The 17,477-nt window shown below is 39.0% G+C and overlaps 1 protein-coding gene across 1 annotated transcript in view; it reads left to right on the plus strand.

The window, feature by feature from the left end:
• Nucleotides 1-17,477, plus strand: part of dab2ipa (DAB2 interacting protein a) — an 89,315-nt gene that overhangs the window by 8,552 nt on the left and 63,286 nt on the right. The window contains exons 2-3 of the mRNA XM_060881867.1: nucleotides 4,653-4,762; nucleotides 16,424-16,542. Coding sequence (XP_060737850.1) covers nucleotides 4,653-4,762; nucleotides 16,424-16,542 — 229 coding nt within the window. The remainder of the gene's footprint in view (nucleotides 1-4,652; nucleotides 4,763-16,423; nucleotides 16,543-17,477) is intronic.

The following is a 17,477-nucleotide window of genomic DNA, read 5'->3' on the forward strand; positions in this document are numbered from 1 at the left end:
TGGACACGGTGTTGACATGCTGGACTTCTCTTCTGCATGTTGAGCAATATGAAATTGAATGAAAGCACTTTCTGCTTGTTGCAACGCTACATGTTATCATTGAAATCGTTGCGTGTGTTCCTTGCTTGTTATGTACTGTCATATTTGTGTGAAGGAGTGTTTTGTTATCATTTGATTGCATTCGGACCCACGGGGCACCGCACTGGTCATGACACCACACTGAGCATATGGATTAAGATGTTACGATACCAGCCAGGCTAATTAAGATGATAAACAAGAGTTGTTGCTTGGCATCTTCCTCCCATGCTTTCCAATCTGTTCATGTAGTGAGAGGAAGAACTGTGGAAATGCTGGAAGAAACACACATTCACACTGACGACCATGATGGAGCATGACTAAACATGTCGTTCTGACAATAATCTGTAGCTCTTAATGACTATAATGGCTGTTTTCTTTGATCTTTTTAGATTAAATGCTAAAACATCAGAGAAATGTGAAATCTGTAGACAAAAGTTTTTATACCGTCTGAAAGCAACTGACAATCAGCATCCCATCTCAAAGTGAGAAAATCATTCATTCATTTCATTCATTCATTCATTTTAATGTGTACACTGGAGTGGAATGGAAATGGACTTTTTCTGACGTTTTCAGTCAGTATAAACTTCATTCATCGCTTTATGTCAGATATGAAATGAACCAGAATTCTGCTGTCTTTCAGTGAAAACCTTACACAGATTTTTAGCTGCTTATGAACGAGCACTTCGAGTCTCAGAGAGCAGAAATTGGTTTGATTTCTGGAATCTATTCCAGGATCACCCTGAATATGATGCCAAGACATCTCAGTTCTCCGTGCACACACGCATTTAAGCTCTCATTTAATATTTAGTGTAGCTGATAGCTGATCCACCTACTGGATTGTTCTTTGAGGGTGGGAGGAAACCAGAGAATGCAAAAGGAAACCCACACACAGAGGTACCAAACTCTGCCCAAAGACAGCTCAGGACCAACCAGGAAGGCAGCAGTGCTTCCCAAGTTAGAAACTAAGCCATCATTTTAATATAATATGTGACGTGACATATGGCTAGGTACTGTATGGTGACCCATACTCAGAATTTATTCTCTGCGTTTAACCCATCCAAAGTGCACACACACAGCAGTGAACACACACACACACACCGTGAACACACACCCGGAGCAGTGGGCAGCCATTTTATGCTGCCCACCCCTCAGGGAGAAGTTGGGGCGGTTTGGTGCCTTGCTCAAGGGCACCTCAGTCGTGGCCGGCCCGAGACTCGAACCCACAACCTTAGGGTTAGGAGACAGACTCTGTAACCATTAGGCCACGACTGCCCCCCTGTGATTGAACTCGCTGTGATTGAACTCGCTGTGATTGGCTCGTGGGAACAATCTCCATACAGAACAACCTTGAAATAGGCTGCGTCCCAAACCGCGTGCAACTGTTCTAAACTGTCTAAATATTCCAATATTAAAAGTCACAGGTGATGATGTAATGATTTTCACATAGCCTTTAGCATGTTCTTAAAGATAGCTACTTGTTCACTTAACATCAATTTCTCTGTAGTTGATTTTTAGTGATTTGACGTCATCTTGTAGCGGGCTAATAGATATTAACCAAGACTCAGGGGCTGTTTTATAAATATTAATGACTGGTAGGAGGTGACAGCGAAAGCTGGCAGTGAGTTCGAGAGGCAGAAAATGTCTGCAATATATTACTAGGAATATAATGTAGGCAAGATTTTCACTATCACTCAGAAATGCTGGAAAAAAAAAACTAATAACATGTAAAAGATGTCCTAATTTTTTATTTCTTAAATTAATCATTATAGAATGTCAATAAAACGATTGCTTATGTAATAAAAGACACCTCTTTTTCACTTCTCTTGAAGTTAGTAAGTTCGTGAAGTTACTATGCTAACAACTCGACGCTTTTTTGTAATTAGTTTATGTGGAGTGACGAGGATGGACAGGGTTAGGGACGAGCACATCAGAGGGACAGATCAGGTTGGCTGTTTTGGGGACAAGGTCAGAGAGACTAGATTGAGATGGTTTGGAGATGTACAGAGGAGGGAGATGGTTATACTGGTAGAAGATGTTGGAGATGGAGCTGCCAGGTAAGTGGTCAAGAGGAAGGACAAGGAGGAGATATATGGATGTGTTAAATGAGAACATGATGGTAATTAGAGTGAGAGTAGATGATGCTGAGGATAGAGTTAGTTGGAAACTGATGATTCGCTAACAGGTGACCCCTAACGGGAAAAGCCGAAAGTAAAAGTAATATTTTATGATGAGTATCCACTATACAAGCCATTGTGTTAACTGTTACTATGGAAACAATGACACATCCTATCAAGTGAATTAATACTGTATATGCCTTGCTGCTCTTATAGAAAATGAATCTTAATCATTTTGACCATTCAGAAGTAAGATTTCAGTAGTGCTGTGAAATAAAGACTATAGCAAAGGCTGAAAGAATAGATCTGGGAAAAGAGGACAACAGCTCGGTTTACAATTCAGTTTGAAAGATAATTTCTACTGTAAACTATCTGTCAGTGTTTCAAAAATGCAAAAGGAGCTTGTTGAGTGGCAAGTTTTGTCAACATCCCATCCACATTCCCTTTTCTTGGTGATTCGCATCTTCTGTTCCAGAGCCTTGCTACTCAAATAATCCTGCCAGCAAGAGAAGTGCAGAGCGAAACCCAGCAAACTGAAGACCCCGAACTTGTTAGCGTCTTATCTTCCGCAGTGAGAAAGTCAGCAGGGCAATCTCATAGATCCTTTCTTTCAGGATGGCTGCACACATTCTCTTTAGTATTTTTTTTTAAGTAATTTTTTCCCTCTATCTCTCTCTCTATTCTCTCTATCCTTATGCATAGAGTCAAAGACTGGAATGAAATGGCTAGACAAGAGACAAAGGCATGATTGTGTAGCACAGTCCTGTTGTGTAACAGTTGTGTAATGATGAGGAGGATTTGGAGTTTCAACCTGATGAGACCAAGTGGCTATGATGAGCAGAGCACTCAGATTATCACATCTAACAATTTTCTGAATTTTACAGTTCAAGTGGTTAATGTGATGAGAACACTGTTGCTAGGCAACTTGAACTTATGGAGTTGTGCAAAAGAAAAGAAGGAAAGAAAAATGGCATTTATTATTATTATTATTATTATTATTATTATTATTATTATTATTATTATATTTTTGTATTTATTTTATTATCTTAACTTATACTCAAGTCCACTGAAATATATGATTATTATTTAATTATTATTATTATTATTATTATTATTATTATTATTATTATTATTATTATTATTATTATTAATTTTTAGTGAAGGAAAAAATAATAAAGCTTCCTGTATGTAAGTAGAGACAACATGTTGCCTGTCAGCTAGACAAAACTGATGCATTTCAGACAACACAAAAACTTTTCCTTGATTTCTAGTACACTTTTATTGTATTTGTCAGTTATTATTTGTATTTACTGCCATTTATTTGTGAATGGTTTTAAACGTTTCTAATTCTCTGGCTTGCTAAAGACGGATCTTAAGTTTTGTGCTTAAACAAAGGAAAATCAAGTGAAGTCACACAAAGACATCAGCGATATTGGCATTTGCTTGAATCTATTTTCATACAGTAAGTTTTTAAGAAAAGACTCCACACGACTGAATAGTGTATTTTAGCTTTAGGAAAATTAACACAAGGGATGAACACATAATGCTAATTCTTTAATTGTATGTAAATCCTCTAATGTGATGGTAGAGTGTCATTGTAAATGGGACAAATCCATCAGAAATGTCAACATTTTCCTCAGATGTGTTGGTAAAATAAAAGGAAAAGGCTCAAAAGTACTAAAAATCAGTCTGTAGTTAAACCTGCTAATTAAACTAAACCACAGGGGCTCTGCCTTATTGAAAAACATGAACATTATGACTGTTGCAAGAGTGAATCATTCGTATTAATCCACCTGTTAACGCAAAAAGCAAAGGAAATAATGTTAACGGATTTGATTCGCTAGATTTGAGGTGTAAACTAGATCTAAATGGTCACCTGACAGTTGGTCAAGCTGATTTTGTTTGGTTTTATAGATGTTCTGAGCATTTAAAAGTGCTAGGTTGATTCTAACTGGTCAGAACAGATCTAACTAGTCAGACTGGTTCTTACTAGTCAGACTGGTTCTAACTATTCAGACTAGGAGACCATCTTCGGTTAGCATAAGCTGTTTGGTTTAAGCGGGGCAGTTGATGGTTCACATTTGGGGTTTCATTACTTTTCTACTTTCATACAGCTGACAGGATTGTCTTATTTGTATTTATTTCTTTATTTTCTTTTTTGAACCTTCCGAAATGAAAAAGGAAAAAAAAAAAAAAAACAGTTTATACGGTAATACATCGCTTTAGCGTACGTCCATTTGGGTTAATAGGAAACAGATGCTGGTAGCAGGTTGTAACTGTAGCCTACTGTCAGAACTGCTGATATTTAATATGTTAATGTTTTATCATTTAGAGATTTTGAGAAATTACAATTAGGCTGTACTCTGTAACGGTGACATGTTTGCTGAAAGCGTAATTAATGCTACATATTCGACAAAGAGGAGGTTACAGTTGAACTGAACTCTTTTCCTCTCTTTTCAGAGTTGCCTTCTGAGCGGGCGGGCCGTCGGCGCAGCATGCCAGGCGCCGCTACCATGGACAAAGCTTCATCCACGATCGAGGAGGCCTCCTCTGCCGCCATGAGAGTCACGGTAAACCAGAACCATTGTTTAAACAGAAATTGTATTTTTATGGTTTGCATTTTTCACATATAGCGTTTCTTATTTTGCATACTTCGTGCTTGTTATCATATAAATGATTTTTACAAAACAAGAAATCACAAATAGAAATCTCCTGTAGCACCGAATAGAACGGTGTGTCTTTATTTCTTTATTTTTTTTTCATTGTTTTGTGTCAATGATTTCGTCCTTGTTCATGATGATTACTGACCCTGGGGGCAGTGCATGTGACTCAGAGGCTAATACCTCACCTGGGTTCACATGAGCGAGCTGCAAGGTTAAACCCTGCAGATGTGGTACGTCAGGATAATGCAGGTGTCATAAAACGCACAAAGCCGGAAAAACAGACGGTCTTCTGCTGCCTTAGCTATACATCCCCTTGCCCTATAGAGCCTGCAGCTTTGTCCGACGAGTCTCTTCTGCCCTGACCCTGGGACAGCAGACTTTCAGGCTGTAACCCAGCCTCAGCTTGCGACAACCCTGAGGGCAGCCTGAGGGCCAGAAATCATTTGGCTTACTGACAACCTTAAAGGGATCGTGTGATTGAAATTAAATTTGTGTGATAAAATACCTAACAGGAGGCAAAAGTATCCCCCAGTTAGAATGACGTAAATCACTGCAAGTAGGGTTTCATCGAATTACAGTGTGGTATTATATCATTTTATAATGGTACGCTTATTGCGTTGTTGCCTGATATCGTGGTAATTGTGGTCATATTTCTTATGAGCTCTTTTGGCTTTAGTGTTTGTCTGTTTCTTGCTTCAAAAAATAAAAGGCCAACTGGAAATATCTTGAAAACTGATCAATCTTCATTTATTTTCATGATGAGATTATAAGAAACAAAATGATCTAATATTATACTAATGTACTTAGTTCTGCATTCAAAAGGATCTGATAATATTATCAGCTGATTCCTGCATAATATCCAATATGTCTAGACACAACGAGTAGTTTTAGAGAACAGGTACAAGTGTTAGGTGTTAAAAAAGTAGTGATTTTTCATTCTCATTTCTACGGCAGTAGTGAAAAAACACCATTATCGGATGTGTCTGATTAATTTCTCTTAATGAAGAATTTCTTGCAAAATTCTTGCAGAATTTCTTTTCACTTTCCGTCATCTCTATTAATCTTCTTTGTTTTTGTTGTGTGTCGAGTAAAACTTACCTACTGTAACATCAACTGCAATGCAAAAGAGCACAAATTAAGGAATGGAGCTGTAGTCTTTAATTCCACACTTCCTGTGACTCATTCATTCGCTTCACACCGATGTTATTCATTCACTGAAGTGAGCAACTTCAATTTCATCTTTTCTTCTTTTTCACTCTGAGTAAATACTGTATTATCTGTAATTGATGGTCAGATTATTATAAACCTACATTACCGCTTGGAAATAAGCAAGAAGGCACTTTCTATATATTGGATTTAAAAGGAGCGGTTATTAAAGAGATGCGTGGATAAACAATGATAGAGCGCTAGAGAGGATTATTAAATAACGGCTTTATTAAAAATGCACTTCTAACTCTTACAAAGCACGGTCACTGACATCTACATTGATGTTTAATAAAATTCTCCTTAGAGAAAGTTTCTCCAGTAATGATTACACATTTATTTTGGTTAAATAACAAAATAAAATGGCAAAAGAAAAAAGAAAAAAATTGCTTATTGTCGATGGTCTAAATCATGTGAGTGTCAATCATGTGGATCAAATCGAGTGGATGGATGAATGAATAAGTAGATAAATGAATGAATTAATGAGAAAAAAACCCTAAAAAATCTATCTATCTATCTATCTATCTATCTATCTATCTATCTATCTATCTATCTATCTATCTATCTATCTGTCTATATGTCTGTCTATGTATAGTATCTATCTGTCTGCCTGCCTGTCTGTCTGTCTGTCTATCTATCTATCTCTCTATCTATCTGTCTATATGTCTATATGCCTGTCTATGTACAGTATATGTCTTTCTGTCTATCTATCTATCTATCTATCTATCTATCTATCTATCTATCTATCTATCTATCTATCTATCTATCTATCTATCTATATGTCTGTCTATGTACAGTATCTATCTGCCTGCCTGCCTGCCTGTCTGCCTGCCTGCCTGTCTATCTATCTATCTATCTATCTATCTATCTATCTATCTATCTATCTATCTATCTATCTATCTATCTATCTATATGTCTATATGTCTGTCTGTCTATGTATCTATCTATCTATATGTCTGTCTGTCTGTCTGTCTGTCTATAATGACAATAAGTCATATACAATATCATATACAAACAAGCACATTACTATAAATTATTACTAGTTACGTAGTTACTACTATGAGATGCTTGATGTTATATAAAACAATTCATTAGATCATATATATGATCTAATGAACATAATATACTTAATACACATTATATTCTGCACAGTCCGTTTTAAATAATTTAACAGCTGTGTGGTAGAGTACACAGAGTTAACAGTACAGAGTCTTAGCATTATGCCAGAACAAAAACAACCAAAAAAAAGCTGTTATATACAGAATACACAAATTCCTATATGTAGAATTGTTTGGATTCAAATTTACTTGTTCAGATCGTTCATTCTCCATAAAAACAAACATACATACAAACAAATGCATTAACTATGTGATGCTGGAATTATCAGACACACTGTATATGGCTGTTGTGTTAAACTCAAGAAAATTCAATAAATGAAAACACATAAATAAAAAAATCATGTCTATGAAAGTAACTTGTGTTAATAGATTTGTATTAGTTCTTTGTTGGGGTTTTTTTTTTGGTGTGTTGCAGCAACACAACTGTATAGTTTTATGTGTCTATGTTTTTGTATGTTTGTATTTATTTAATCTCTTCAGAATCTACTGTACATCTACATCAGCGTTTCTAAACCTGAGCAAATCGTTAAAGAATTTAACGAAATCATTGAAGGAAGCGAATCATTTCTGTTTATAGTGAAGGACTACTGCTGTTAGGGTCTGTCTTTTTCTGTATAAAATAATTAATAAGCTCATTAATATTCAGATACATTCAAAAATGTCTGGTAAGTACCATTTCAATGGAACTTTTAAAGAATTTAATGGGCTGAAAGAAAGAGAGAGAGACTGCATGTGTGTGTGTGTGTGTGTGTGTGTGTATGATGGCCACAGCTGGGTGCCCGCCTCTGCTGCCTGCTTTGTCTTGCTGTCGGCAGCACATCCTGCCTTTATGGCCTTCTCTCAGTTGCGCCCATCAGGATGGAGAGAAAGCCGGATACTTAATTGTGTGTTACATAAGATGGCTTTCGGACAGAGCGTCCTGCATCACGGCTGGCACCGGTTACCATGATGACAGAGCAGACAGATTTGTTTTGTTCCTATATGAATTTCTATACATTTTCAGAGCTTTTTTTTGTTTGCGGTATTAAGCACAATAACGCACGATGCTCTTTGATTTCCCTAGACGTCTTGCTGAATGCATTTCTCCTTCAGAGGGATTAAAGCGCCCAAGGAATTTTCACAGTCATTGTGTTTGCTCTTTTCCTGTATTCACAGTCTGCCCTGCCACGTCTGTGCTATTTACCCTGCAGAGGCTCAGGTAAACAAGCAGCCTATTCAACCCCATGCTGCTCCTAATTACACAGCCAAACTAATGGCAGGATCCATTAGGAGACGCCGAGCCGATCGGCTAGTGTGTACTCTATGTAAGCATGCCGGCATGAATACGCCAAGCGCATGCTGATGAGGGATGTGTAGATGTGTGTACTGGGTTCCTGTGGGGCTCTTGGGAAGCCCTGCTGATTCTGTCTGCACACACAACTCACGGTGTTGAGGGACGCGTTAATGGAGCAGGACCTGGAACTTGTAGGAACTCTCGCGGTGTAAGAACACTGTGACGCTTAAACAAGAGAAATTTCAATTCTCAAACATGCTGAGATGTTCTATTGATGTTAGGAGATGAAGGTTAGTGCTCCCCATTCGCCCCTAAAGTTTCTGTACTGCTATCATGCACTTACTATCTTTCCCTCTCATTCACACACATGCACACAAACAGATGAGTCCCAAACTGAACCAGACCAGACAGTCTGGCTTCCGGCTGTGGATAATGCTGTTAGATGGATTGTTTCCTCGGTTGCTCCGTCTGATATAGGCTTTTAGCACAGGCGTGCTGTAGATTACAATCTGCTCTAAGTGATATCTGATATGGAATTCTTTTTTCAGCAGCAGGTAGCCACTCTAATTGGTTTAGGGCGATTCTTAGCACTTCTTCCCGGAGCTGTCAGTCATGGAAAAAAAACACTAAGGATAAAGATAAAGTAGGTATTTGAAAGTGTCAGTATAAGGATCATCTTTCGGGGGTTCATGTCAAATTCTACATTTTAAGTAGAAATCAAACTACAAAGCCTTTTAGCGGAAATGTATTCACATTTACACAGTGCAGCTGACTTTACCGTACATGCTAATGTCTAGCTAACAATTAACAGACATTCATTCATTCATCTTCTACCGCTTATCCGAACTACCTCGGGTCACGGGGAGCCTGTGCCTATCTCAGGCGTCATCGGGCATCAAGGCAGGATACACCCTGGACGGAGTGCCAACCCATCGCAGGGCACACACACACTCTCATTCACTCACGCAATCACACACTAGGGACAATTTTCCAGAGATGCCAATCAACCTACCATGCATGTCTTTGGACCGGGGGAGGAAACCGGAGTACCCGGAGGAAACCCCCGAGGCACGGGGAGAACATGCAAACTCCACACACACAAGGTGGAGGCGGGAATCGAACCCCGACCTTGGAGGTGTGAGGCAAACGTGCTAACCACTAAGCCACCGTGCCCCCCCCTCCAATTAACAGACATCTGTTTCTTTAAATCTCAGGCCACGTTCACACTGCAGGTAAAAGTGGCCCAAATCTGATTTTTTTGGGGTCAAGTGACCAGGTCAGACTTCTTCAGGAGTAGTGTGAACACTCAAATCTAGCCCAGATCTGATTTTTTCAAATCAGATTCGGACCACTTCCATATGTGGTCCTCAATCAGACCCAAATCTGATTTTTTCCAATGTGGCCACAGTGTGAACATCAAGGCGGATTCGATGCGAATTTTACGTCAATCTACATCGACATTCGTCACAATTATGCGTCGGCGAGTACGCACACAAACATGACTACGCCTACAGAATGGATCAAATAATCAAAAGTTGCCCCACTGCGTCTCTGTGCTGCCATTACACAAACATTTAGAAAGAAAAGCGAAAATGCTTACTTCCTCCATAACCTCGCCAACTTTAGCGCAACGTCGTGCTGCGTGTGACATCATTGTTATTGTTCGTTTGCGCATGCGGGTCAGTTCGAAACAGCAAACAGTTCACGCTGGTATCTGATATAGGCTACATTTTAAAAGGTAATGTGAACAGACAAACAAAAAAATCAGATCTGAGCAAAATATCCGAATTGAGCATTAAGACTTGCAGTGTGAATGCGGCTTCAGTTACAAGCTCTGTCCAGTTCTTACATATTGTCTCAATCAACCAATCAATCAATCAATCAATCAATCAACAAATCAATCAACCAATCAATCAATCAATCAGTGAGAAAAGAGCTGTACCAGAAAAAGCTGTAATGTTTTGATGTCAGCCATCTTGGAATATTTATTTCCTAAGTACAGGAGATGAAATTCACTTTAGTGACACATAGTCTCCCAAAGTTTGAATACATTGTGTTGAATTTTTACAGCATGTGCTTAAAAGAGAAAGAGAAAAGGTCCTGAAAAACATATAGACATAACAGTTGTCTTGTCTTGTAGCAATCGATACAGCACTGCATCTTACCAGCTGATTTGATTAAGGAAATGACCTCATTAACAAACAGTGCGGTCTTTTTTGTGCCGTAATGGTACATGTTTATAGACAATGCAACCTTCTTTAGACCAGAGCAAGTCTCTGTGGCTCTTCTATAGCCCCGAAACAGCCTTAAAAGCCTCATAGATCAAAGTACATAAGCAGTACCAAGAGGCAGAACACTGTGTGCCCTCAGTGCTATTACTATTTGGAATGAAGTGCATGCTTGAAGTGCTTGAGTGAGTATTGGACGACATGCAGCTCTGGCTCTGTCCCAAATGGAGCACTGCACTTCGGTAATGTTTCTTTAAGGTGTCGTCGTATCGTATCGTACATTTTGGACACATTCCAAGACCAGGATGTTCCCGGCTATTGTCTTCAGCAATGTGATGGCTTTATAATGATACTGGCAGACAGTTGAGAATTTAGTCGTTATTTATTCAGTCGCTTGTGCAGGTGCATTGCAGTGAACAATAAAACTTAAAACATTTCTGGTTCTGTATTCCAGAATAAAACTGTTATTTCATCAGTCTCTCAGCCAAAACAGAAACAGCACAATATCACACTGATAAAAATGTATGAACGAATGTCAGAACAATGCTTTGTCATCAGGAAATTCAAGTAAAATGCCTGGAAAGCCTGATGAAATTACTTCCTTAACTATATCTAAGTTATTTCTTAGGTTTTTTTGTTTTACCGTAACCCAAAAACCCTCCGGTCTAAAGACATGCATGGTAGGTTGATTGGCATCTCTGGAAAAATGGTCCGTAGTGTGTGATTGCGTGAGTGAATGAGTGTGTGTGTGTGTGCCCTGCGATGGGTTGGCACTCCGTCCAGGGTGTATCCTGCCTTGATGCCCGATGACACCTGAGATAGGCACAGGCTCCCCGTGACCCGAGGTAGTTCGGATAAGCGGTAGAAAATGAATGAATGAATGAATGAATGAATGAATGAATGAATGAATGAATGAATTGTGCTGATAAAAAAAAGAAAAGAAGGTGAAACATACAACATTCACCCTGCGATATCATGTAAAGAAGCTTAATAAGTAGTAATAAGAATAAGAAGTGCAGTGCTGGCTCAAGCGGTTAAGGCTCTGGGTTGTTGATCAGAGGATCAGGGTTCAAGCCCCAGCACTGCCAGGCTGCCACTGGCCCTTAACCCTCACTGCTCCAGGGGCGCTGTATCACGTCTGACCATGCGCTCTGACCCCAACCTCCAAAAGCTGGGATATGTGAGGAAATAATTTCACTGTGCCAAAATGAAGGCTTTTTTTCTTTTCTATTCTATAATAATTATGTTTATCTTATTGAATACAGCTGAGTAATTGAGGGTTAAGGGCCTTGCTCAGGAGCCCAGAAATGGCATCTTGGTTTGACCTGGGATATAAACTCACAACCTTCCAATTATTATCCCAACACCTTAACCACTAGGGTACCACATCCTACACAAATAATGGAAGTTTCAAGTGTGGAACCTACACGATATTCAGCAGGTGGTTTGTTATGGCTGATCGATGTAGATACGTATATACTGTATCTACATCGACACATAATTAATTATTAACACAAGCTCTTGCTCACGAAACCTCCTCTGAGGCACATTACCTCAGTATTACATGTATAGAGGAAGCATTCTTCTGAACCTGAAGACTTTGTAGCCCGAAAACTGTAGCGTTTCGTGAACAGGGCATCCATCTAATTTCAGATCGGTGTAAAGATTATAGAGAGGAGAGAAGATAAGGCAAGAGAAAGGAGTGAAAGTAAGAAGAATGTAAGAAAAAGGCAGGCTCAGCAGGTCGGCATGAGAAGAATTTGGCACATAGACACAATTGAGCTGAAAGTATGTAGCGAGCTGGAGGCTGAGCTTTAGACAGGCAGGGGGTGACGGCATAACTGAAATCTCTTTATTTTTTTTCCCTTCACACAATCTGAACATTTTTTACAATGTTCTGTTCAATAGTTACAAAGTTGTTTACAGCCGTTTTGCAGCAAAATGATAAAACGTTTGTTCTACGTCACGTGACCGGCTTTGCTTTCATTTCAGTCGTGTGGTAAGACGTTACATGGATGCAGCACCGTCCTGTAACGTCTTCTCACTCACCACCTGCAGATATTCATTACAGAAATGACTCATCATCAAACGTCCGACTGACTCCTTAATTAATATTTACGCCTGGAGGTTACGCGGCAAATGTCGTGGTATTCAAACCGCTCTGAGGAGAGGTTACACTCCAGTAAAGTATCACATGTAGCTCTGAGCTTTGCCTCTGTGCCTCTTCATCATATCATCTCATTGCTCCTGACAGGATAATAACATGCCTCCTTATAGTGGCAAAGTTTGGAAAGAAGGATAGAAGTAGAAGGTTTGACATTTCCGACAAAATTTCAGGTGATTAAGAGTTCATATTCGTCAACCCCCGGAGCTCACAATCTTCAGAAGCTGTCATTAAACCTTTCCAGACGTGATGGTAAGGTATTATATGATCTGGGAGGAAACAGGACATCGTTTAAATAGCATAGCATTAACAAAATTCTAATAATATGACAAACTACAAAACTTTCAATGAAATATTACACTAATCTTGTTAAAAGCAAACAAATCACATACGTAAAGAAATAATCAGTTTCTTCAGGTTGTGGAGCTTTTTTGTGGAAAAAAATTATTTTGCTGTGGCTTATTTTTTGTGCTTTTTTGCTGATAAACTTTGAATCATCTCAAGTTTGTATATTTTTCTCAGCAAAGCTAGGTAGGCTAACACACGTCTAGTCGTGCTTCACGTTCCTCCAGAAACTGGACAACTTCTAGAATAAACATGAATAAATTGTATAACCTCAAACGTATTAACGTAGTGTTCATGTAATGGAAGAGATTTACAGTACAAACAAACTTATAACAAACACGCAAAGAAGTAGTTTTATTCGTACACTAAAAATCAAAAGCATAGACTAAAGTAACAGTAAATCCAGGAGATGTTTGGTTTGTAATTAAACAAATACAAATACTAAAGGATTGTGGTACAAAAACAGCTCAGTCATTCACGCATCAGTCAAACAGTAAATTCCTCAATTTACAAAAGTGTTTGCAGGTTAAACATCAGTACATATTAATCATATAATATACAAAACAATCCTGTTCATTTATTTGGCAAGTTTTCTCTGAATTGGAAAGCAAAAATGACCAATTATGGGAAGTTTCCTTAACAAAAAGACATCAAGATGCTCTTAAGTATGTAACAGTGATCCAGCATTAATGTATTCAATGTTAGAGATTTAATCACTTATGTACGTCGCTCTGGATAAGGGCGTCTGCCAAATGCTGTAAATGTAAATGTAAATGAAAAACCTGAACTTAAAAAGTAATACGAATAAATAAATTGACTGTATGAGAAAATGTTTAATTACTTCTTAAACTGAAAATTAAAAATGTAATATTAAAATTAATTTCATTTAAATATTTTTATTTTATCAGCAGCAGTCATTAGAACACTAATCTGTAGGCTGTAACTGGTGAACAGAAGAGCATTCTGGGATTGATTGTGGTTACAGACCTACAAGTCAGACAGTCTGAAAGCTGTTTTCAGTCAATGTTAAACTATATGTCTGTGACGGGAGTAAAGAGTTCTACAGTGAGGAGTGAAGAATAAAAAGCCTGGAATCTGGTGTCTGTGACAAATATCCTTCCATCAATCCATCCATCCATCCATCTATCCATCCATCTATCCATCCATCTATCCATCTATCGATTCATCCTTCCATCCATCCATCCGTCCATCCATTCATCCCTCTATTCACCCATCCATTCATCCTTCCATCCATCCATCAATCCATCCTTCTAGTCATCCATCCTTCCATCCATCCATCCCTCTATTCACCCATCCATTCATCCTTCCATCAATCCATCCATCCATCCATCCCTCTATTCATCCTTCCATCCATCCATCCATCCATCCATTCATCCATCCATTCATCCATCCATCCATCCATCCATCAATCCATCCTTCTATTCATCCATCCATCCATCCATCCATCCCTCTATTCACCCATCCATTCATCCTTCCATCCATCCATCCATCCATCCATCCCTCAATTCACCCATCCATCCATCAATCCATCCTTCTATTCATCCATCCATCCATCCATACCTCTATTCACCCATCCATTCACCCTTCCATCCATCCATCCCTCAATTCACTCATCCATCCATCAATCCATCCTTCTATTCATTCATCCATCCATCCATCCATCCATCCATCCCTCTATTCACCCATCCATTCATCCTTCCATCCATCCCTCAATTCACCCATCCATCCATCAATCCATCCTTCTATTCATCCATCCTTCCATCCATCCATCCCTCTATTCACCCATCCATTCATCCTTCCATCCATCCATCAATCCATCCTTCTATTCATCCATCCATCCATCCATCCATCCATTCCAAATAAGGATAGGTTCCCTTTTGAGTCTGGTTCCTCTCAAGGTTTCTTCCTGTTCCATCTAAGGGAGTTTTTCCTCACCACAGTCGCCTCAGTCACCTCAGGCTTGTTTATTAGGGATAAATACAAACACATTTATATATAAGTCTAATATTGTGTCCAAATTCTCCAACCCCAGAAGTGTGACGTAAATGTGCAGTCCACTAAGCCACATTAACCCCCGTCTGTGACAAACCTGTTAATATCAATCAATAATAACTGATTTATTAGTAAATTATGTTTTTTTTTTTTACAACAATCCACTACCTCATTGGGTGAGAATGCTCATATTTGTATTTTATCTATTTTTCCCCCATTATGATGTCTCTCTGTGACATTATGTCTCTCTGTGCTCTTAACAGTCCCAACAGAAATAAAACAGTTCCACTGATACAGTTAAGAGTTACAGTAGAGTTAGAACCTCCGGCATATTAACAGGAAGACAGGACGCCATTTTCCCATAATGCACCTTTAACATGAACATATAAATAATTGACAAACTCTAAAAATATTTGTTTAATGTGTCCACAATGTCACTATTTCTTATTTCTAAAAGCAGTACTTTGTGTGGTTATGTGGAACAATTACTGAATTACCTACAGCATTCTTGCCTAGAACCGAATCCTTTTCTGTCTTCGTGACGTCTTTGTTTTTTCTCTGTTTGCTCACAAAGCAGTGATTGTGTAACGACACTCATTTAGAGGGTTTGTTAAAGCTAATCATTTATTCATTTCCTCTGATTCTATAGACACACCCAGTAATTATCTCAGTCACTAATTGTATCTCTGGTCCCGTGTCTTTAATATAACGTGCAGCTCCGTTTCTGGCCGGTTCTTCTTTAAATTCATGTCGAAAGACATTTTGGTGGTTCATGTATATATATCTGTGTTTAATCCCGTCTGCATTTGTGAATCTGCACTTCAGTTCTCTTTTTGCCAACCAGTGCACCGGTATTTTTTTATTTTTTTTTTTCCCTGCACATCTCTGTCCTTCCATGCCAACCCACAGTTTCCATGGTAACACCGACTTTGAGGGGCGTCTCACATCAGCAGCCTGAGCAGATGTGTGTGCTTGTGTGTGTGTGTGTGTGTGTGTGTGTGTGTGTAGCTCAGTCTGCACGGTAACCCACCTCTCTGCCAGACACCACGGATGAGAGGAAAGATTTCGATAGAGGGAAGAGAGGGAGGAAAAAGAAGATTTATTCACAGATGTGCCGAATTGGTTGTCAGTGTATTGTGTGTGTGTGTGTGTGTGGTTTTGTTTGTTTTTCGTTGAAGAACGCATGAGCTGAGTGTTTGCGTTTCTCTACCACTTCCTGTCCAGGGCTTTCTGAGCCGAAGGTTGAAAGGCTCCATCAAACGCACCAAAAGCCAACCCAAGCTCGACCGCAACAGCAGCATCAGGAACATCCTCCCGGCCTTCAAGAACGCCGACAATGACAGGTAACACACACACTCACACACACACATTTCTCTCTTTTGAATGCTGGCTTGTGTGCATTCATTCAGCGCTGCGCTGTATTTAATGGCTGCATAAAGAAGTCAGCATTTTGTTAGGACGGAGCAATTAAGCATCACCGCCAGATGTTCATGCATCTCTTTGTCTCTTGTAATTTAATATGGATTTTTTTTTTTTCGAATCATTCACAAATTCTGACACGTTGAATTGCCCTGGAAGAGCATATCATTAAAAATTCAAATGATTGAGCTACCTTTGAAGTACTTCTGTTCCTGTTATTAAAAAAAATGTCAGTAATAAAAAACCCACATTGGGTTATTCACGTTTATTAAAAAGTTTCTTTCCGCTTGTTGCAGCTCGTCGTTTTTTTTTTCCTGTGCCGTGTCGATATAATCCTCCACATTAGGCCCAAAACATTGAGCATCTTTTAGACTGCTGTTAGCAATCTTTAGAAGGACTTATTATAGTAATAAACCCTTTGAGTCATCTCTTGCAGATGAATTGAGCTGTGCGTGTGAGAGAGAGAAAGAGAAAGAGAGAGAGAGAGAGAAGGGAATTAGATCACACTGAGGATGAATGGTCCAGCTGCAGTCTAATTTGTGTGAGATAGCCTGTGAAATATATCTATCCCTTCTCAACTGTAAAGAAGAGCTTTGGAGGAGAGTCGGCACACGCTGGATTTCTCATCGTACAGGTTCCGTAGCGTGCGGCGTAGCCCATAAGATGCTGAAATGGATATAAAACCTGGATATTTCTGACATTATAGTCGTCATGTGCAGCTTTTCAGTAGGTAGAACTGATTCGACGTTATTGACCACGTCGCTGCTCCGGAAACCTATTCAAAAGTAACTAAGGAAGGAATATTACAATGATGTTTAATAAGGTATTTAAAGGTGTCTAAGTGGCTTAGGGTGTAAGC

This window comes from Tachysurus vachellii, chromosome 11 (genome assembly GCF_030014155.1).
Source record: "Tachysurus vachellii isolate PV-2020 chromosome 11, HZAU_Pvac_v1, whole genome shotgun sequence".
Taxonomy (NCBI): Eukaryota; Metazoa; Chordata; class Actinopteri; order Siluriformes; family Bagridae; genus Tachysurus; species Tachysurus vachellii.